Below are 24,904 nucleotides of genomic sequence, written 5' to 3'. Positions count from 1 at the left end.
CAAGTTTTAAAGCAGGGACTTTTGGCATACCTTTGGGAACTAACTGTGCCCCTGTTGGCTGACTTGTTTTCATACCAGACTGAATTTTTCGAAGAGATTATCAAAAAAGGCTACAGAGACCTTGCAAAGTTGTTTAAGTCACAGATATATACCCCTGCATCTCCAACCTATAGTGTTTACATGTCGCTGTTGATTCGATATTCAAGGGCCTGTTCCCATTATCACGATTTTCTTGAAAGGGACCGTCGACTCGCTGACATGCTCGTAACAGGGTTTGAAAAAATGCAATTTTATGAACATTATGGGGAAGTTTTATGGACGTCATAGTGAACTTGCTGAGAAATATTCTGTTTCTTTGTGGGATATGAAGATGGGCGTGTTTGATGCTCATTAATTTGCCTGTTGCTTCCGTTGTTGTATACCTTGTTCTTATTAGGGAACATGACATTTATTAGCCCACCATCTAATAGATGGTGGGTTATTCAAATCGCCCTGCGTCCGTGGTCCGTCGTCCGTCCGTAAACAATTCTTGTTACCGCTGTTTCTGGAAAAGTACTGGATGGATCTTTCTCAAATTTCATATGCAGTTTCCCCTTGGTCCCTAGTTGTGCATTGTACCTTTTTTGGACTGATTCGAATTCAAGATGGCAGACAGGTGGCCATCTTGGATTTTGAATGTAAAAGTTTGTTACTGCTATTTCTTGGAAAGTACTGAATGGATCTTTCTCAAATTTCATATGCAGGTTCCCTTTGGTTCCAAGTTGTGCATTATACCTTTTTGGACTGATCCGAAATCAAGATGGCTGACAGGCAGCCATCTTGGATTTTGAGAGTAAAATCTTGTTACTGCAATATCTGAGGAAGTACTGGATGGATCCTTCTGATATTTCATAGATATTGGTTTCCCTTGTTCCCTAGTTGTGCATTGTACCTTTTTTGGACTGATTTGAAATCAAGATGGCCCACAGGCAGCCATCTTGTATGTCGACAGTAATACAGCACAAGCATATTGTCCATTATCCACCTGTAACTGACTGCTATCTAATGATACTTTGGGATCTTTTTCAAATGGTATTTGCTAATAGGTGCTTAATAAAAATATCTTGTGCCATCATTGAGTACATTCAATGAAGACCAGTTCATGAACATTTACAACACCTGTAACAAACAAACAAAAAATAAACAAATCTTCAAGAACTGGAAATGGTACCTCCCGGACATCGTGGAATTGTAACTACCGGTAAGGAGATAAGAGTTAATTGCAGTATTGCATTGTCACAAGGAACATTCATCACAAAATCGGAAGATTATAATTTTAAAATCATAGTAAAAACAAACATGTTTCAGAATAGCAATTATTTATAGGCGTACAATCAGTGCTCTTTTGTAGTGTTGATTGGAACATTTAACTATAAAATATCACAGTTCATCATCCTTTGAAGTGTGTGTCGGGATATAGAATCACGAAATATCACAGTTCATCATCCGCTGTAGTGTGTGTCGGGATATAGAATCACGTAATATCACAGTTCACCATCCGCTGTAGTGTGTGTCGGGATATAGAATCACGTAATATCACAGTTCATCATCCGCTGTAGTGTGTGTCGGGATATAGAATCACGTAATATCACAGTTCAACATCCTCTGTAATGTGTGTCGGGATATAGAATCACGTAATATCACATTTCACCATCCGCTGTAGTGTGTGTCGGGATATAGAATCACGTAACATCACAGTTCACCATCCTCTGTAGTGTGTGTCGGGATATAGAATCACGTAATATCACAGTTCATCATCCTCTGTAATGTGTGTCGGGATATAGAATCACGTAATATCACAGTTCATCATCCGCTGTAGTGTGTGTCGGGATATAGAATCACGTAATATCACAGTTCACCATCCGCTGTAGTGTGTGTCGGGATATAGAATCACGTAATATCACAGTTCACCATCCTCTGTAGTGTGTGTCGGGATATAGAATCACGTAACATCACAGTTCACCATCCTCTGTAGTGTGTGTCGGGATATAGAATCGCGTAACATCACAGTTCACCATCCTCTGTAGTGTGTGTCGGGATATAGAATCGCGTAATATCACAGTTCACCATCCGCTGTAGTGTGTGTCGGGATATAGAATCACGTAATATCACAGTTCATCATCCGCTGTAGTGTGTGTCGGGATATAGAATCACGTAATATCACAGTTCATCATCCTCTGTAATGTGTGTCGGGATATAGAATCACGTAATATCACAGTTCACCATCCTCTGTAATGTGTGTCGGGATATAGAATCACGTAATATCACAGTTCATCATCCTCTGTAATGTGTGTCGGGATATAGAATCACGTAATATCACAGTTCATCATCCTCCTGTGTAGTGAGTATCGGGACAGAGAATTATGTAAGATAACAATTTGTCCATTTTTAATATAATGTGTTTAGGGCCATATAACGACGTAATATCACAATCCTCTTATGAAGTGTGTGTAACGTAATGAAATATACATATATTCACGTGTGTACAATCAGATTTCGTTATTTTTTTCCAAGTGTCCCTATATTAACCAGTATAAACACAGATCTTTTTCCTTGGATTTGTTTTTGTACATAAAACATCACAGCAGAATGACCCATCATAGCTCGTCGTCTTTCACCAAGTGTGTTGGAACCACATCTAATAAGCATTGTCCCATGTGTGCCAGTGAAACTATAAAATAGAGTATGTTAATATTTTCCAAGAAAATGCATACCTAGACATTAAAAAGTAGATACCACTGATAACCGCAACTGCACGGATAATATCAACCTCGATGCACCCTTGGAACATGTCATGGCAAAAGTGAAGACACAAGCGAAGTAATTTGAGTGGTTCCAGGAGCAAAGAAAAAGACCAATCACAAGCTGATACGATATTTTTGAGCGACAACCAACTTCGAAGCCAATAAATTCGTTTCGTTTGATGTACATGAAATGACCAAACTAGTCCGTTCGTCTTGTTGTCAAGGTGTCGCACACGGAACATTGAAATTTGCCATGACATGTTCCAGGGATGCAGAAACCGAAATTGATTGTTACTCCTTGAGTATCGAAGATGGGAAAATACATACATACGTACAATGTTTATAACCAAACTATGGAATATAACTTATAATATTTAGAATAACTAATGTAACCATTGAGATAATTTGATGACATTTGCTATAGGAATGAAAAACACAGGTTTGCAAAAAAGAAATGCAGTATATTTCCTTGCTAAAATCTATATAAACTAAAATTGCATTATCTCATGATATTTCATGTAGATTCTCATTCGATGATAACTAAAAGATATTGTTCTCTCAGTGTATGCGAGTGGAGTACATAAATTATGTATGTCTTGAGTACGTATGTATTCTGAATGATTCAAATATTATTGGACAGGTTAGGTAATGGAACTTCCAAGCCTATGTAAATACAACTGTATCAAAGATCTATACTAAATATTAAACTACAGCAGTTATCCGTATACCCTACCCAGAATAAAGGCATATCAAGATTACATATGCTCGATATAATGTATGTGGTATTTACCAAATTGTTCTTTAGATGTATAAACTTACCCATGCCAGGCATCCGAACTTTGAAGTGTACCATCGGGACATAAACAACTGCTCCAAGTCCCAATATTGCTAAAGCGTACAGGAATTCTACCTTTGGGTCCTGTATAAATGGTGTTACTACCAGATACACGCAGATCAATAACACCAGTACTGGTATTACAAGGGGCACCTGTAACATAAAGTCACTACACTGTAGCATAATATCCATATACTGTAACACAATATCACTAACCTGTAACTTAATATCACTAACATGTAACATAACATCACTAATTTGTACTATAATATCACTAATCTATTACATAATATCAATAACATGACTAACCTGTAACACAATATCACTAACCTATAACATAATATCACTAACATGTAACATAACATCACTAACCTGTTATACAATATCACTAATCTATTACACAATATAACTTATCTGGAACACAATAATACAAAATAACGACAATGAGAACATTAACAGGAAAAGGTTACCTTAATAACTCTCTTTGTATCCTTCATTTTCCACCTGAGTATAATGACAGCTATCATTGCCATTCCATAGAACAACCACCCAATGAAGTTAAGGAGGTTCATGAGACCCGATATCTCTGCAGGGATCATATATATAAGGCTTAACGTCGTCTGATAAAGGAAAGAAAATATAAAATATTCGCCTCAGAAATATAGCAAATATGCAGTGAAAATATGCTAGATTTATACTGTAGAAGTTCTTAATTTAGCGCAATCAAATTTTAGCTCATCATTATATTCTTTTTGGCAAATTAGCGCAATAGGAAAATGCGCATCCACAGTAATTGTACATAGACAATATACTGGAACTCATATTTGAGTGCAGTACTTTCAGCGCTAAAATAAGATTACCATTAAAATCTGTACCTTTACAAGTTTACAATATATAACGTCATCCAAACTATTGTACGATATCGTGATAAGTTAAACGTTTTCAAGTGTGCATATGGATATTCTTCCGTGATTTTCTTAGTTTGTGTGGGTGTTTGTGTAGGTGTTTGTGTGTGTATGTGTGTGTATTGAATATTGCTATGGTATTGATTGTTTGCCCTCTCTCCATAGCAAATGAATTAATGAACCTATGTTATAACTTACGAGTAACAGAACAGACGGCAATGGAATCAGACTGTGAACGTGTATATAAGAACAAAGTTCTGGCATGTGTCCTTCTCTGGCAGCCTGGAACAACAACCTGCTCAAAGAGTTCACAAGGAAGTATGTAAATAAATACAAAAACATGTTTGTTGTTAGCATTATTATAATATGACCGATCCTATTGCAAATCAGGATTTTCAGTAAAGTTAGTTAATGTGCTTGACATACAAGACAACATTTTTATTTTCATAATTCAGCACGAGGTTAACATAACAGTTTGTTCACAATAAATGGAACATATCTGCTATGGGATACCGTTTTACTATGAGGTGATATCACGATAACTGGTATGTGATATTATCGAAACGTATGAATTTGTGAAAACTCAAAATGATATAGTGATGTCATCTATTTATTATGTCGATTGGTGCACAAAAGTCACACAAATGAGCAGTGCCATTTAAACCAAGAGTTAGATATAGGAGAGCCAAACAATGAATTAAACTATGTCATACAGCTGCTTCGTACTTCTAGGACTCGTCAGTGATGCTTCATCACACCGCTGCTTTATCCTTCAAGAGCTCGTCAATGATGCTGCATCCTACAACTGTTTCGCCCTTCTAAGACCTTTCAATTATGCTACATCATACAGCTGTTTCGTCCTTCAAGGATTCGTCAACGGTGCTACATCAATCAGTTGTTTCGTCATTCTAGGACTCGTCAATGATTCTACGTCAAACAGATGTTTCGTAATTCTAGGATCCATCAGTGTTGCTACATTATTTATCTGTTTCGTAATTCTAGGGCTCGACAGTTATGATGCACCATGCAACTGTTTCACCCTTCTAGGACTAGTCAATGATGCTAAGAGCCTAAATATCACATATACAGTATGAATGGACTATATCACCATAGAGTTATCGATCAGGTGATATCATTAAAAAAAATATCACGTTATAGTAATATCACTAGTTCGATTGGTAATATCATCTACAACTGAATTGGTGATTTCACCGAATCGTTTTATTGATGTCAAATAAAATATATATAAAGTAAAATGGTATCCTATCGGAGATATGTTATCTTCATTGTGGACACACTTTTATATTTACATTGAACTAAAAATCTTACTAAAGGCATTGCCATGTAATGTCATTACACACAAGAGGGTTTCTTCTTTTTAGATTTGTTTAGATTTGTTTTTTGTGGAACCTTTTACAAGTAAATATTGAGTTTTCATTATATATTATATGCATTATATATTGATATAACACAAACACACACGTTGCCTGATCAAATAATGTTATTTTTTTTGTCATATGATGTCTTTATAAATACATAATCTGCATTTTAAGAACCCGCTTATTTGACTGCTTCTCGGAGTCTAATGTCGATATAATCGAGTAACGCAAATGTCTGTCAAAATCATGCTATTAATTAATAGTGGAGATTACGACGAAATAGGATCACCCATTCGCTGGCATATGAATAGAATAAAATATTTACAAAAATATGACATTTCCGACACCTAGTGAAATTCTGTTTTATGATCCACTGTCATTGCAGTATTGCCAGTTCTCTCATGTCTGACAGATGCACTCGATGTTACATAATCGAAAGTTAACGAAAGTTGTTCATTCCAACATGTTATTTCATAATAGCAATTAACAACCACTATAACAATTATGTAGAGATATTTACTTTTTTAACTACCTGCTCTATGAACTGTATACATATTTTCTAACAGAATCGGTATAATACATACTATACAGAATGACAGAGCTGAGCATGTCTTATAGGGAGTTGTTTGGGATAAATGTGTATAGTATGTTATTTAAGGCCAGTCATTTACAGATGGACTAATATAGTTATATCGCACCAACAACCGTATTTTGGTCACATTTATATTAACTGTACTTGGATCACGTTATAAATTGTTTTTGATCAATAAGGAAATAAACGAACAAATGTACTCTATTTGACGAGTAAGCCTTTCCAGATAACCTACCTTGAACTGGTAAAATTAGATCCATTGCTTGAACCATAAACTGAACAGATAACAACAATTGGTATGAGGATCACAGCGGGACCAATCACTTGTTCAGCCCATGTCTGAAAAAATCAAAAATGCAATGTGGCCGTCTCAGTATAATGCTTTACTGATAAGCAATATTGCGAGTTTCACATTAGTTTTCGGCTATCACCATTGCTATGTTATAAGACTCTAATTTCTGATTTCCGAATTCTAATAATTGCTGATAAATGGCATGCAATCCATAACTACTAAGATAGTGACTCTCTCTTACAAACGAACACTGATGATAATTACTTCCAATAATAGCACAAACTTGCTACCTACGACGGTCGTAACTTTATCGCAATCATTGTCTATGATGAGAGAAGCTAGCCTTTCAACACTTCCTAATGACAATGCATTTACCTTCTCCAATGGCCTTGATGCGAAACTGTTGATGACACAAGATCTAACTATGCCATAAAGATCCTAATGTCATTTATTCTACTTTACCAATAAACCATCACAAACATTTACCTACAGTGATTTCAAATTCTGCATTACATACAAACTTTGATAACTTAAGTCCTTTCTTGAATACAAACCCTAAAGACGCCATTTCATGTTAATCAACAAACCTTTATGGCAATATTTCTTTCTTATCTGCTACCTATGATAGCAATACCGTTCATCACACATGTATTCTGACGACGTTAACTCTTTCTTTATTTCCATTCCTATGACGTTAACTCTTCCTCATCCGCAGTCTCCGATGACACAAACGCTGCATTTACCCCGAGAACAGTAACTCTAACTTAATTATATTCTCTGGTGACAGTAACCATGGATCCTAATAAAAACAACTCTATGTCCGCATTCCCCGATGTCACAAACGCTTACCTACTGACTCTGCATTATATTTTTGCTCTGATAATACCTTAGATATATTCTCTGATAACAATAACTATACCTTAGATATATTGTCCGATGACAATAACTATACCTTAGATATATTGTCCGATGACAATAACTATACCTTAGATATATTCTCTGATAACAATAACTATACCTTAGATATATTCTCTGATAACAATAACTGTACCTTAGATATATTGTCCGATGACAATAACTATACCTTAGATATATTCTCTGATAACAATAACTATACCTTAGATATATTCTCTGATAACAATAACTATACCTTAGATATATTGTCCGATGACAATAACTATACCTTAGATATATTCTCTGATAACAATAACTGTACCTTAGATATATTGTCCGATGACAATAACTATACCTTAGATATATTCTCTGATAACAATAACTATACCTTAGGTGTATTCTCTGATAACAATAACTATACCTTAGATATATTCTCTGATATCAATAACTATACCTTAGATATATTGTCCGATGACAATAACTATACCTTAGATATATTCTCTGATAACAATAACTATACCTTAGATATATTCTCTGATAACAATAACTATACCTTAGATATATTGTCCGATGACAATAACTATACCTTAGATATATTCTCTGATAACAATAACTATACCTTAGATATATTCTCTGATAACAATAACTATACCTTAGATATATTCTCTGATAACAATAACTATACCTTAGTATATTCTCTGATAACAATAACTATACCTTAGATATATTCTCTGATAACAATAACTATACCTTAGATATATTCTCTGATAACAATAACTATACCTTAGATATATTCTCTGATAACAATAACTATACCTTAGATATATTCTCTGATAACAATAACTATACCTTAGATATATTCTCTGATAACAATAACTATACCTTAGATATATTGTCCGATGACAATAACTATACCTTAGATATATTGTCCGATGACAATAACTATATCTATACCTTCTCTGATAACAATAACTATACCTTAGATATATTCTATATTGTCTGATAACAATAACTATACCTTAGATATATTCTATACTGATAACAATAACTATACCTTAGATATATTGTCCGATGACAATAACTATACCTTAGATATATTCTCTGATAACAATAACTATACCTTAGATATATTCTCTGATATCAATAACTATACCTTAGATATATTCTCTGATAACAATAACTATACCTTAGTTGTATTCTCTGGTGACAGTATCTATACCTTAGATATATTCTCTGATAACAATAACTATACCTTAGATATATTCTCTGATAACAATAACTATACCTTAGATATATTCTCTGATAACAATAACTATACCTTAGATATATTCTCTGATAACAATAACTATACCTTAGATATATTCTCTGATAACAATAACTATACCTTAGATATATTGTCCGATGACAATAACTATACCTTAGATATATTCTCTGATAACAATAACTATACCTTAGATATATTCTCTGATAACAATAACTATACCTTAGATATATTCTCTGATAACAATAACTATACCTTAGATATATTCTCTGATAACAATAACTATACCTTAGATATATTGTCCGATGACAATAACTATACCTTAGATATATTCTCTGATATCAATAACTATACCTTAGATATATTGTCCGATGACAATAACTATACCTTAGATATATTCTCTGATAACAATAACTATACCTTAGTTGTATTCTCTGATAACAATAACTATACCTTAGATATATTCTCTGATAACAATAACTATACCTTAGATATATTGTCCGATGACAATAACTATACCTTAGATATATTCTCTGATATCAATAACTATACCTTAGATATATTGTCCGATGACAATAACTATACCTTAGATATATTCTCTGATATCAATAACTATACCTTAGATATATTGTCCGATGACAATAACTATACCTTAGATATATTCTCTGATAACAATAACTATACCTTAGATATATTGTCCGATGACAATAACTATACCTTAGATATATACTCTGATAACAATAACTATACCTTAGATATATTCTCTGATAACAATAACTATACCTTAGATATATTGTCCGATGACAATAACTATACCTTAGATATATTCTCTGGTAACAGTATCTATACCTTAGATATATTCTCTGATAACAATAACTATACCTTAGATATATTCTCTGATAACAATAACTATACCTTAGATATATTGTCCGATGACAATAACTATACCTTAGTTGTATTCTCTGGTAACAGTATCTATACCTTAGATATATTCTCTGATAACAATAACTATACCTTAGATATATTGTCCGATGACAATAACTATACCTTAGTTGTATTCTCTGATAACAGTATCTATACCTTAGATATATTCTCTAATGACAATAACTATACCTTACATATATTATCTGATGACATTAAATATACTTCAGATAAATTCTCCGATGATGGTAACTATACCTTATATATATTCTCTGGTGACAGTATCTCTACCATAGGTATATTCTCCGATGTCGGTAACTCTCTTTCGTCCACAGTATCCGATATCTCATACTGACCCTGACGACAGTAACTCAACTTTAACTTCACTCGCTAATGACAGTAACTCAACTTTAACTTCACTCGCTAATGACAGTAACTATACTTTAACTTCACTCGCTAATGACAGTAACTCAACTTTAACTTCACTCGATAATGACATCAACTATACTTTAACTTCACTCGATAATGACAGTAACTATACTTTAACTTCACTCGCTAATGACAGTAACTATACTTTAACTTCACTCGCTAATGACAGTAACTTAACTTCACTCGCTAATGACAGTAACTCAACTTTAACTTCACTCGCTAATGACAGTAACTCAACTTTAACTTCACTCGCTAATGACAGTATCTCAACTTTAACTTCACTCGCTAATGGCAGTAACTATACTTTAACTTCACTCGCTAATGGCAGTAACTATATTTTAACAACACTCGTTGATGGCAGTAAATCTAAATTAGATATATTCTCTGATGGCAATTACTATACTTAAGATCATTTCACAGAATTGCGATCGTGTCAAAAAGGAGTTGCGTCCCTTGCTTCGCGGCAAGCGCGCTGTTTCGCGCCGAAAAATTCAAGAGAATGTAACATGGCGGCGATTGAGGCGAATGAGGAAATTGTAGGAAATAGACGACCAAGAAGGACATCCTCGATTATGAAGCAGGGAGAGGTGTTTTCATCATATGCGTAAGCAGTCACATTTTCTTACTTGTACCTAAATTCTCGCCATTTAACTTCGAAATTTTCTATAACGTAATGAACCGAAGCGGTTGCCGGTGTACGCACCGGTCCTTTCAGCTTGTTCAAGAAGTTAAAAAATACGCATTTGAAATTGATTGTTTGTAACCCTCTTTGTGATTGGATGATTGAAGAGGATTCCCTTGCTATTTCAATCAGCGTTTTTGGCTGATTGGTTGAAATCCAACTGCAATAGACTATTTTAAGCATTGGCGGTAGGGGAACTTCTTTGGTATCTCCCTTAGAATAAGGTCACACTTGTGATATTCAGCTGTTTAAATACGGCATTTATCTGTATCTATTCTCATGATATAACATAGTCACAAACCAAGCGAATTAGCATATACAATAAATGTTGAATGCGTAATTATCAAATACGTGATGAAAAATTGTCAAAAACTTCCAGAGAAATGCCCGAATCGGTGTCCAGATTGTAAACTAAGGGCACTTAACTTCTTTTATATGTATTCTCATATAACAGTAACTCTACGTTAGATACATTCTCTGATGGCAGTAACTATATCTTAAATATATTCTCTGATGACATTAACTCTACTTTAACTATGATCGCGGATGACAGTAACTATACTTTAATTATACTCACTGATGACAGAAACTGTACCTTAAGTATCTTCTCTAATGACAATAAAATACATAAACCACGGATTCTGTTAAAACTAAAAGTATATCATTTACAGTCTCCGATATCACAAACGCTTCATCACATACTGACATACTGATGATTCTAACTCTTCTTTAACTACGTTTGCTGATGACACTAACTCTACTTTAGCTGTACTTACCACGCCCACGGCCAAGGATGACAGAAATTCGGATTTGGTAAGAACAGATAGGTACGACACGTTGACTAAAAGATAAACAGCGGTGACCAACAACACTGATATCACAATGCCCAGAGGAAGATTCCTGTAAACAATTTGATTTTGTTAGACGCTTTATATTTAAATGAATATTCCGACCAAACAAGCCCGGCTGTTAGTATATATATAATGCTTTAAGCATTATGAAGATTCAGGAATGAAAGCGCTAATGCTTAATTCGACGTGTTGTTTTAAGTTATTCTAATATTTTTTCACAGGACACTGGGAATTCAACTTTTATATTTGAATATATGCTAAGCTTGTAAATTTTATCTTGGTGTAAACCATGTGATATAGAACAACGATCGATTGATACCATCTGTTTATGAGATAAAAGTATTTTTCTATATAAATTCATATCTTAAGTCGACATTTATTTATAAAAAAAAAATTATACTTCAGTTACTCATTAAGTGAATGTTATGTAACAGTTTTGTTGCTGTTAGTATATTTGTTAGTATAGTATTCCAGAGCAATATGTATGTGATAAAGTTATCTTCATTTATTTTATGTTTTTTATTATCAAGATTCCAAAGCAAACACAGTTCCTAATTGCACATACTAGGCTTGTGACACTCATTAAACACATTTTTGACTGTTATTAGGTTAAAGCGTAATATTCTATAATAGTTTTTTATAAGGTTCGCATTTACTTTTTAATTGAGAATCAATTCACAAAATATATTTATGAAACAAAAACTCATTTGAGATCCTATGTATATGTAAAGATTGTAAACATAAAAGAAATATAGATTTAATGAATAATTTCAACAGTTGTACATTAATTACTAGTGCTATAAAACTTACCTTTTAGGGTTCTTTATTTCTTCTGTAACAGAATTAAGCCCTCCCCTATGAACAGAACATATCCGAATATATTCTCCAAGAAAAAATATATACATCTTACTGATATAAAATTTATGTTTAGATAGATAATGAAGGTAGTAAGTGAGATTTTTACCACGATTTCACATATCTAGTTTGTGTCAGTATAAGTAACGGAGATTGTTGGGTGGTCAGCTAAAATTATCCTTCATTCAAATTTTAATCAATAAGAACTCTGGCTAAAATATACACACATACTTGAATGTTTGAAAAATAAACTATACTCAATGTACCAAATACGTAGTAGTTTACCCCTCATTTTTAGTATGAACATACACATTTAACGTTGTTACTCTAAACTAACGAAAATCATTGAATTACGGTTTAGTATAATTTCCACTTTTAAGAATAGACACATGTACGGAGCGTTCTCAAAATCATTATCCAATGTCTGAAAACTTGGCTGAATTGTGGTTTACTTCACCTACCACTTTTTATTTGCAAATTTAAAAGAAGTTTCGGTAGAGTGTTACTTCAAATTAAAAACTTGTACAAGATATAAATGTGCTGGCCACCCATGTGTTTTCCGTACAGTCCTTTGTTACTAATGCTGTAGCCTGGAGTGGCATAACCTACCTCTGACATTCACCACCTTCAGTAATTAATCCCCTGTGTAAATATATTACTTACCATCCATCATAAGCCCATAGGCCACTATACACAGCCAGTGCAAAGTCCTGAACGTTATTTGTTGTACCGTCAAATCCAGTTACCAGGCTCCCAAATCTTCCTATAATTTATAATAAATGTGAGACATACATGTAGTTTCAAACGATTTTCCTTTCTGTCGCACGACCTTCAGTGATGTAGTCTACAAACATGTACACTTGTTACCAGATTAGAGTATGGTTTATGTTCATGTTTGGAGAAAAGCCAAATGTCATTATTTCTGCATGTGGTAGGTACCACTAGCTTTGGAGAGTAAAATAAATATCATTTACGAAAGCCACGAAATTCCGCTTATTAATATGGAAAACTAACAATTTAAGAAATACATAAATATATTACTCACTTCAAATTACAACATGATGCCCAATGGGCCTGCAGCGCTCACCTGGTATACATCAGTCAAATATCATGCGACTCGACCTTTTAGTTCTTGAGAATTGACCACTGTGACCTCGAACATAGGTCAAGGTAATTTATTTTCGCAAACTTTGTTGGGCTTTATCTTAGGAAGATACCAGCCAAATATCAAAACACTTGGTCTATTCGTTATTAACAAGAAGTTGTTTAAAGGCATAAGCTCACTTGGCCCTTTGGGCCAGGTGATCTGAATAAGAATAAATAGGTTTCCCATCTTCAAAGAAAGATAAAACTCCAAATAAAAATCACATTATTACAAAAACAGTTCATGAACTACCTATTGAGCATTCCAGTTTAAGTAAGTCAATTAAACTATGCTAAAGTATTACACTACATGTGGTTTAAAATGTATGTAACTTTAAACAACAGTTGAAAGAATAAATTGATACCTATGGAGTTGAACAGATCCCATCTATATTGGTAGAAATACATTTTCTTCGTAAATTACATGTAAGGCAGAAGTCAACGAAAACTTAGTCGATAAAACATTGGACAATTGCGTTTTTTGCAGATAATTCTGTGATAAGCATCAGATCGAGGTATGCGTTTCTTGAACCAAGTTGCGTCGGACAGCATGCAATGTGCATCCTGCATAGGGAGTGACCAGCTATTACAATATAACAATCACTGTGGCTATTCATGCCGAGATAAACTCATCCATTGAACACTGACCTGTGGACATCCACCATATTCCTCCAACTATGATAACGACTAATCCCATCAGTTTAACAAACGTAAAGAAAATCTGGACCCGAGCAGTAAGGCGAACGCTGATACAGTTGGTAATTGCTACAGACACTGTTAAAAGCAACGGTAAGTCTTTGATATCTATAAGATGAAATTTCATTCCTTAAATTAGCTTTAAAAATGTACTGCCACAATAATTAAAACCCTGTCCATCTTGTTCTTTTCACATTGTTATTGTAAATTTGAAAGAAAGTCTAACAATAATATTGTCTTTTTATTAATGAAAGGCAATTAAGTTTTTACCCTTCATGTACACTACTTGTTTATCATACATTTAAAATATTTGAAACTGCATCTATCATGAGAACTAAAAAAATTGGAGTACAAATTGTAGACACAGATAATGAATCTAAATTTGCAAATCAAATGTACCTTTACCATAACATAATATATATCTGTACACTTCACTCCTTTATTAGTCACACTTACATATTGCAGTTGTAGCTATGATCTTTTTCATATACATTGATTGTCCACATTCGTCAAAGATAACCTCTGATAGATACTCGGATAGAGTGAGAGCTTTCACGGTCATTGAACCTGGCATAGTGACAAAGGCTTGACACCATACATACAGGAAAGAAACAAATGAACCGTAAGTCTTCAGGAAGTACGCATGCTCGGCACCAGATTTCGGAATCAGAGTCCCTAGCTCTGCATATACCAATGCAGCTGTAGATAAAGAGTGAAAACGTGAGTATTATCTTCATAATTTTACAAAAACATAATCATTCACATATCAGTGAATGGGACGTTGTTTTAGATATGCTAGTTAATTCAGGCGAGGTTGTCAAATCATTATATATATATCCATTTAAGATAAATCATTCTTTGAAAATGAAATCAATAATGTTGTAGATATGACTATTTATGCTACCACAATTAACAGTAATAAGCAAATATATAAAAACTCCATTAAATCTGCGTAAACAAGTGAAATATGATAAAAGAAGATGAAAACAATAATGCTGTAAGTTTAAAAAGTGTAAGGGTTCCTTCTATCATCGGCAATATAGGCTATTGATATATAGGATATTTTAGAAGTGATGGTCCTCAAAGAGTGAACCGGGGCAGTCGAAATAAGATTGTAACCATGTATACATTTAAGTGAAACTACATTGTAATTATGATTTCGTAAGGGGCTGGATAAAAGAGTGGTGGTCTGAATAATTATCAAAGCTTCTCAGAATATTCCTGATATCACGATGTCTCTGACCCGATACCGTGCAAATATCATCACCAGATGAACTAGTTTATTGTCTGATTAAGAGGGTTATATCCATTTTAAGGTAACGGTGGGGATATTAAAGTTGGTAAGTTAGAGGGTCTGTGTTGCGTTTGAAGAGATATCAACCATGACATGTAGTCTAAATTTTAATTTCGAGGATGTTTTTAAGAGATGTCTCATTGTAGTTATATAAGTCAGGTAATAGGTCCGTGCATTGAATTAGAGACGACGCCATTGTAACCATGGTTAAGTAAACATTAAGAACAATTTTAATCTAATTATGAAAGGGAGGATCTGTTCTGGAGACAGTGTGAGAGGAAGGAATACAAAATATACTAAAAATAGTATTGACAGTGCGAAATAACATAACTATAATGTACATAACTTAATAATTGACCTTGTATTGAAAATACATTCATAATTTAACAGTAATAGTCATACTTACCACACATGGAAATGACACCGCACAATGCCCATGTGACCAAACAAAGACCAACAGACCGAGTTTTAGCCAAGACATTCCTTGGTGATATAAAGATCCCCGAACCTATTAAATGTATGAGAAAATTCGTTTTTATCTTGTGAAAATTAAAAAGAGAACGTTGCAATAAAACTGAAGTTTGTTATTGTCATCCTCTTAAAACAGTATTAGACCTCTTAGAAAGAACGTGAATTGTATTGGCGTGGATTGAAAATAACCTTCAAAGAATCTTACAATGCTGTAAATGTCTTGCATCAAAATATTTGTCTTCATTGCATTAATATCTCAGTGGCAAACCGACGTTTTCTTTTCTTTTTGTTAGGAGATGGATTTGCGTATTCATCAAATGGGAACACTCTAACATTCATTTATTGTGATATGGTTTTAAAACACTTTGTGTCAACTAAAGTCAGAGTGAAATGCAAACCGGTATGAGAATAACATCGCGATATTTCAAGTCATGATGGTCCTTCTTGTTGCATTGGTTTCAAAAACGAAATGTATTCAGACTTCCTTGAATACCTTACAAAACTTCATGCTTTTATGTTAGAAAAGAAACACACGTTTATCTTTAAAAGCAAATTTAGGGTTAGCTATAGAACAGTAAAATTATGAATATGACTCCTTTATACAACTGTTTCGTCCTTCTAGGAGTTGTCAGCGATACTTAGAGCGTAAAGTTTGAAACCGAGAAGGCGACTGCGAAAAATCCATAAGAAATGTCAATATCTAGATGTGGAGGTGCACTAAACCTATCATATAATACATTTCAAAATTATCACTTGTATGTATTAAAACGTGGCTTGCAGGTTACAGCAAACCTCGGGGACTCTAGCAGAGTCTAACACCTGCAATCATTTCGAAGATTGTATAATAGACCAATTTAGAATTATATGCAGTAGATATCAATAATGAAGTAAACTGAACACGTAACGTACATAACATCGACGGCGAAATCTAACTCAATTGTACACCGTCCTTATATGTTCATTATAGGTTAATATAGAGATAAGCGACTGATGGAGATGAACCAATATTGCCCTTGGTTGCAAATTTAGCATGACAAACTGTTAGTGTCAAAAACATCGCGTTGTCGCCATATCTAATGGCTAGGATCTATCATTAATAGTGGCACGGTTCAGAATATATTATTGTTTTAGTTTTACTTTTTTCCCAGTTTTATATTATCATATAATCATAGTGATATATCAGTTCAACTAAAGTACTCATTTTCAGATTTGTTTAAATAGTCATATATCTTATTATGAGCTAAATCTGTATTTTCAAATTTGAGTGAATTTTCTTATAATTCTTGTCATATATAAGCTAAACTTGTACCTGTTCAGATTTGTGTAAATTTTGTAATTATTGGCTTAGATTAAGGAACCTTATTTTTCATGTCATGTTATCATATTAATGTACTTTTCGCTGTTCTAAAATTATATGATATATGAGCATTAAGAAATTTATTGAACTATGGTGCTGCTACACCTTCCCATCTAGATTTTGACTTTTCTTTCGATCACTTTCAATTATTTCCGTCAGTCGCCTTCTAGGTTTCAAAATTTAGACTCTCTGCATCGCTGACGATTCCTAGAAGGACGATACAAATGTATGATGCATTTTACTTCATCGTGTGGCTCTACTTATCCAACTCTAGATTATTAGAAGGTGATATTCACTTATGTGACTTTTGTACACTCTTAATCATTAAGTTATTCGACACTATTATTACACTGTTAGTGAATTGTTTAACTTGATTTCCTATATGTATAGACTTATCTACCTGATAAACTATCAGGACTGAACCCCACTTATTAGTATGAAAATGAAGAATAAATACGACACATCTGCGTAAATCACATAACCTATCGATATGTAGACCACCAAATTACGCAGTCAATTAAACATATTGATGATATTGATAATAAAAAAAAACCGTCATTGTGTAAAGATATTTGTTCCACTCACTTGAGATATTCATCTTGACAAATTCCTGCAAAACCATGCGGTAAAGTATACAAATAATGTTTTTCAACATGTGGACTACAACTTTGAAACTCGCTTGAACGCCATGTAAAACGTTACAACTATATATTAATATATTTGTGTTTCATATGCTAATACTACAAGTACGTTTTGAAAATCACCTCCAAATAGTTAAAAAGACACTGCACTTGCATATATTTCCGACTATAAAATTATCAATGAACACTTAAATACTTCTCATATCAGTTTATTTTATTTTAGGGTAAACATTAGTGGTAAATATAACATTATTGTGATATTCGAATTTTGTCTCGTTTAAAGCTTTGTTGAGTGTTTGCATTGGAGGTCAAGCTTGTACTTACCGATAATGTTACCCACGATGAGAGAAACTGAACTTAACAGACCAAGTCGCCTTTTGACCCTGAATTTCTCTGTTGTAACTTTGTCTCTTGTTTCAGACATTGTCTCGTATGTCGTAGGCTTTAAGTGCTTCTGTCGTAGTGAACCTGTTCAAACCAAGGAACATACTTAATGATATTTATAACGTCTGATAAAATTATCACTTTCTATTTGCGAATTATCCACTTCTTAATGGATACAACACCTGACCTTTCTGCCACCCCCTCATGTTTGTTATCCGTAGTGGTGTTGTACGAATATCAATATCGTTGCTATTCTGATACACAATATAAAAATTAACCATAATACTTAAAATCATCACCCTCTTCAGAGTAAATAAAAGAAATATCATTAATTTTTAAGTTATTGTCCTTTCAATGTATATCGCAAAACCATTGTTGAAAATGAAAAGAGAATGCCAAAACGGTTTCCTCACATCTTTACCCTTGGCATACCTAATGTCTTAGGGCAGTGCTGGTGGTAGGTCCAGATACAGAGCTGTTGTTGAATACAGACGTCATTCTTTATTACGTGATCCTCTTTGTCACATTTAATCAATATCATATAATCTAGTTTATAATGCGAGTTCACTGTATTGAAACCGGAGTGGTGAATCACAGAGAAATCAAGAACTATTTCTGGTTGAGAATTCTAGCAGCATATACACACAGTTACTGCGTACTAAGTAACAGCAGAAAGGTTAATCAATGTAAAGTGAATGATGTAATGTTACGTCTTGCCTTTTGACAATATAAGGTTAATTAACTGTCCCCACCAGAAGGACGGAAATTATGGGAAAAGTTTTGTTTTCATAATGAGCACATGAAGGAATATTCTATTTCTTTGTGCTATATGATGTTGGTTTGATGCTCGTTGATTTGCATGTTGCTTCCATTGTTGTATACATTATTGTTCTCAAGATTTACATGGCGGAGACGCTTACCCTTCCTGAAAACTCTCACTTATTCTCAGGAGGTTCAATGTAAATTTTTCCTTTGTTCATGTTTTGCACTAGTTTGATCTTATTTGAGTTTGGATGCTGATTCTGTGAAAATTTGGTATTATCTTGTCGTTTTCACATGCTTAAACAGGCAATGTAAGAAACAAAAAATAACTATTTATACTAGATTGATGGTAAATATTTATTTCGACCAATCACTGACCCCAAAAACTGATGACCCATATACAGAATTCGAAATTCTATCCTAAATACATAATTCCAAGCTCTCTAAAATAAATTCATAATATATATATATATTACCGCACTATCAAATTGTGACAAACATGACATTATTGATATATATATATATATATCTCCCAATTTTCCCCAATATTCCAGGAGGCTGCTTGCCTTATGGAACAAATTTATTGTATGTCTGTTCTTTAAACCGTTTTGTTAACAAATCTTATATTGTTACATTGAGATGGAGGTCACTTGTCAATCGTGTTTTGAGCCAAAGTATACAAAACTGATCACCGCACTATCAAATTGTGACAAACATGACATTATTGGTATCACAAGTGCTCTTTTTGTTCCAATTCCATTCTATGTGCGTATATGTCATAGTTGACTTGCTACACTAATTCATGTGCACTGATTCATTATAAATGTATATAATAAGATGCAATCGTGGAATTCACAAGTGAAATTGACTAACCAGGATATTAATAGATATTAACCCAATGATATTTTTAAATGTTAATAATCCTGACTTGTTTTTTCAAAGATGGAATGATATTAATTATACATTACTATTTCAACAATTTGTCAGGCTATCATCAACATGTGATTCTTTGTTGGATCTAACAGATGATGGGAGATTATTATCATTATGGTTATTTTGAGCAACAAACTCCTGCATGACACAATCTATATGTGACCTGGTATCAAAATAATCTCATTAATATTTCAGAAGGGTGTCAGACCTGAAAAGTGAGAATTACATAAGTGAGCACGTTATTTATTGGAGAGATACCAGTCACCAATGTGATAAGGTTATAAATATTTATGTAAAACGTTGAATGTCCTTTAGGCAAGCAGCACGTCTATGTCATGTTTTCCTTCTTAGTACTCTAAAATATTACGTAATAAATGATTGATAAGCCTTTCACTAGTAAACAGTGTGTGCCCGGACTTCAAATTTCACCATGGGATTAAAATTGCTTCGAATTACCGAATTCGGTAGCAAACTACTCTATGACATTTCAAATAGCTAGGCTAATACATTTTAAATGCTTGTACTAAATGCATATAGAACATCCTCTTTCAATATAAATTTGAAATTTTATTAACAGACTGCAGATACAGCACAGTCAAACCATGAAGAAAACTACATTATACAAATGTATCGTCCTTTTGGGTCTCGTCAGTGATGCTAAGAGTTGACATTAAAAAGCCAAGAAGGAAGATAACTAATTCCATAATTAACACATTTCGCATTTCCAAAATTTGACTATTAAAAGAAGTCTGAGTTAGAAAAAAGTCACAATCAGGACCATCTTTCTTTCGAAAACACTCAATCACACTAGTATTTCAACACAAATTTAAATTCAAAATGTTGTTTTCATTGAAGGAAACATAATTATCATAAGCCAAACCTTATTATTTTCGGTACACATACTCCAAACGAAGTAAAGACACTGGATTCGAGTGGGAATAAAGATAATCTCGTCAAGTGCTCAATACCAAGAAGGGTTGATGACCTATTGTTAAGTGGGTGTTGGGTCAAAATCAAGGTGAAGAGATGGTGAAAAGTTCAACATATTTACAAAAATGTCCGTGTTGATTTTGTAAGGTTGAAGGTATGCATATTTAATGTCGGGCCTGAATTTTAATTATGCTTATTATATGCTTGTTTGCTTGCATAGATTTGAAAAGATGTTCATGAAAAGATTAATTGCTACACTATGAATAAAAACGTGTAATCATCAGGCAATTTTGCGAAAATAAGATATTCCATTTAAAATATTTTTAAATGTGTATTTACTATTGGCTGGAAAGAGAATAAAACGACACCATATAGTCGTTTTCATCTTTCTTTGTGATATTCAGTGGGATAAATACGTATTCCGTAATGTACTTGTACTTTATTCTTCATTTTAGTAGAGAAAAACCAATGTACACGTAATCAGATTGACAAAACACGATATGTTTTCTGTAAAATAGAAATAGTTAAATTCAGATGATTTATGTTTCCAAGATAAGTTTGTTTTGTGTAATCTTTTCTTCAGTATTTTTATCTTTTCATTTTAGCTACAACAGATCATGCCTGAATGTAACTTTTAAACGAGTATCCACCTGGAAAAATGACATGCTTCTCTCTGGAATTGACTAATGCAAAAGTGACTCTATTACCAACACTAGTTTAAGAGAAGGTTACAAATCCATATATCCCAGACTGAGAAGATGGTAACCCATGACATGAAGCTGGACGACGTGTTTGATGCTCGTTAGTTTGCCTGTTGTTGTGTACCTTGTCCTCTTTTGAGAACGTAACATAACTTACATGGATCGACAAAGATTAACATGGCGGATGCCGTCGTGAATTCTCCTGCACACCTGATCTTATTCCCCCTTTCTTTTTTAATGGGTCTCGATGTAAATTTTTCTTTGTTGATATTTTACCATACGTTTATTGGATGTGAATTTGGTAATGCTTTTGTTCATATGTTGATATTGTTTGTTTAAAAGTAAGATATCAACTTATATTATTGTTCGCAAGTCATATGGGTGTAATTACAAAACCTCGAAGATAAAAGTACTGATTTAGATGATGATTTGGTTTATCACTGTATATTGCATAAAGTTGTTCATTGGCGCATACTGCGATACATCGTTCTATCATCTCTCCAATCCTATATACATTAGAATATTTTTGAAGTTGATTATATCCTGTCAAATCTTCAAAAAGGCATAAATTTGAGAACCTTTTTAACTTTACCAGCTTCATTGCTCGATCTTACAAGAGGCCCAAGGGCCTTATCGGTCATCTGAGTAACAATGCTTCTTGCAACATATCATAGAAATGATTTTGTTAAAAAAAGTAATATATCTTTAAATACGTTGTACACATAATGAAAATGTAAATTGTACAGGAATTAACTGTGTTTCATGCTTAGGCTTCTAACTCATTTTGAATTTAAATATATAACACTCAATATTTGAATTGTTCTTCCATCCTGAAACAGTAGAACATCCTTGAAATTTCAGTAAAATTTACCCATTTTTGACCCCGCCCATCAGCACCTGGAGGTCAGTAAATGTCAATATGAGTATCTCATCTGCCATCTTATACTAAAAATATTGAACTTTGAACTATTTCGGAAAGAAGATAAACAAATTATGCTCAAAAATGTGTTTTTTTATATAAAATATATTCAAATATAACATTTTTATAAAGAACCGTAAGAAACTCACATCCAAAATTATAATTTGGTTCTAGATTGTCTAGGTATTGGGAAGATTTGATAAAATTTCAGTCTAATTTGGCTTATTTTGAACACCGCCAATCAGCTCCTGGGGGTCAGTCGAATTAAATATGTTCATCTCATTTAATTCTCATCTTAAACTAACAATTGAAATAGGTTTAAACTATTTCCAATAGGAAGTTAATAAGTAATGTTCAAAAATGTAAATTTCCCATATGAACTAAAGTAAAATGAACCCCTCCCAGGGGGAAATCTGAGGCCCTGGGGTCATAAAATTTACATTTTTGGTAGACCATCTAAAGAACTTTCCATCTATGAAGAGAACTTGATTCTATCATACCTGAGATTTTTAAAAAGATATTTAATTTCAATCTATCATGCCCTTTTTGGCCCCGCTCTGAGTCTTCTGGGGGTTGGGAACGCATAATGTACATTTTTTGTGCGTCTTTAGCCGCAAGAGGTTTTTGGAAATTTCACTGAATCCGGTCGTGAGTTTTTCAGAAGAAGTCGAAAATGTTTACGACGCACGAAGCCGGACAAAAGGGGGTTACAATAGGTCACCCTGAGTCTGGGGTTTTGTTTGTTAGTTTTTTTCTCTGAAAATTAGAATTAGGTAATACTCACTGAAATTACCGATCTGAATTCGCCAAAGCAAAAGATAATTTTTGTATAATTCATTGTTAGTCACATTCACATTTGTTGGTCGAATCAGACTGTTACGTGCCGTACCTCTTTTCACAATCACATTCTCGGGGAAAAATAGTTCAGTTTTAATTTTGAATACAGCGACATCTTTGGAAACTCAAACAGACTTAAAATGACATGAAAATTATGGTCAATGCATATTTGATCAGCAGTAGACGATCATTTACCAGATAATCATAAAAGTAATGAATGAACCACAGATATCGATCAATCATTTACTGGATGGCCTAAACAAAATAAAATTCTAACGTATATGTATCTCGCTCATAGTCACTTTACTATTTTCTTCCGAATGAAACGCAATATCAACATCTTCTCGTACAGAGATGTAATGTATGTTTAATGTGAAAACAAAACTGGGTTCCGGCAAACAAGCAATGCATGATTTCGCATGATTTACACTGACGCGCAAATATTGCTTTACTGCGGAGTGTTCATGTTTGAAGTAATTTTTTTCAATCAGGTCAGCATGAACTCGCAAGTACATTGATCAGCCTTCTGTAAACTTAAAATTATTTTCTCCATGAATAATCAGGTTTGCAAAACTAGGACAGAGTAAAGATGGTGAGTTCAATGTCTTACAACAAAAATAAGTTTTGATCGAAAGCAGGCGTGTTAATTTCAAGTCTAATTTCAAACAAAATATTTTCTTCAGTCGGCTCATATGTTTCATGATTTAAACATTTAGCGTCACTGGTGTGATTTACAAGGACAAAACAGCTATATAATGTCGTATCACTGACGAGTCCTAGAAGGACGAAACAACTGTATGACGTAGCTGCACTGAAGAATCCTAGAAGGCTGGAACAGTTGTATAAATTAGCATCAGTTAGGAATCCTAGAAGGACAAATTAGCAGTAGGATATAGTACCATTAAGGAGTCCTAGAATGTCGAAACAGTGTATAGTTCCATTTGGCTCTTCGTATCTCCTGTATCTAATTCTAAATCTGTATTTAAATGTGTCTTTGCAGAATCTGGCTGGAAAATGTATAAAAACACTCGTTAATTTGACCATTTGTTGATAATTGCTAGAAAAGAGGAAAGAAAAAGAAAGAAAGAAAAAAAGGAAACATGAAAATTTTCAATGCTTGTTATAATTCTAAGGTATGAAATTTTTCCAGTGACTTC

The 24,904-nt window shown here is 33.5% G+C and overlaps 1 protein-coding gene across 1 annotated transcript; it reads right to left on the bottom strand.

Annotated features, from left to right (window-relative positions):
* Positions 1-2,636: 2,636 nt before the first annotated feature.
* Positions 2,637-22,930, bottom strand: LOC132561039 (b(0,+)-type amino acid transporter 1-like). Its single transcript, XM_060225756.1, has 14 exons — positions 22,863-22,930; positions 22,584-22,648; positions 18,606-18,749; positions 16,219-16,320; positions 14,975-15,217; positions 14,467-14,626; positions 13,343-13,438; positions 12,635-12,679; positions 11,750-11,873; positions 6,730-6,833; positions 4,722-4,818; positions 4,089-4,238; positions 3,603-3,771; positions 2,637-2,710 (listed from the first exon to the last, which is right to left on the bottom strand). The coding sequence occupies exons 1-14, from the start codon at positions 22,928-22,930 to the stop codon at positions 2,637-2,639; spliced, it is 1,641 nt and encodes a 546-aa protein (XP_060081739.1).
* Positions 22,931-24,904: the final 1,974 nt, after the last annotated feature.

Source organism: Ylistrum balloti, unplaced genomic scaffold (genome assembly GCF_031769215.1).
Source record: "Ylistrum balloti isolate Yb309-2 unplaced genomic scaffold, AGI_CSIRO_Ybal_v1 Utg371142, whole genome shotgun sequence".
NCBI lineage: Eukaryota > Metazoa > Mollusca > Bivalvia > Pectinida > Pectinidae > Ylistrum > Ylistrum balloti.
This window is presented reverse-complemented; position numbering and strand designations above follow the sequence as displayed.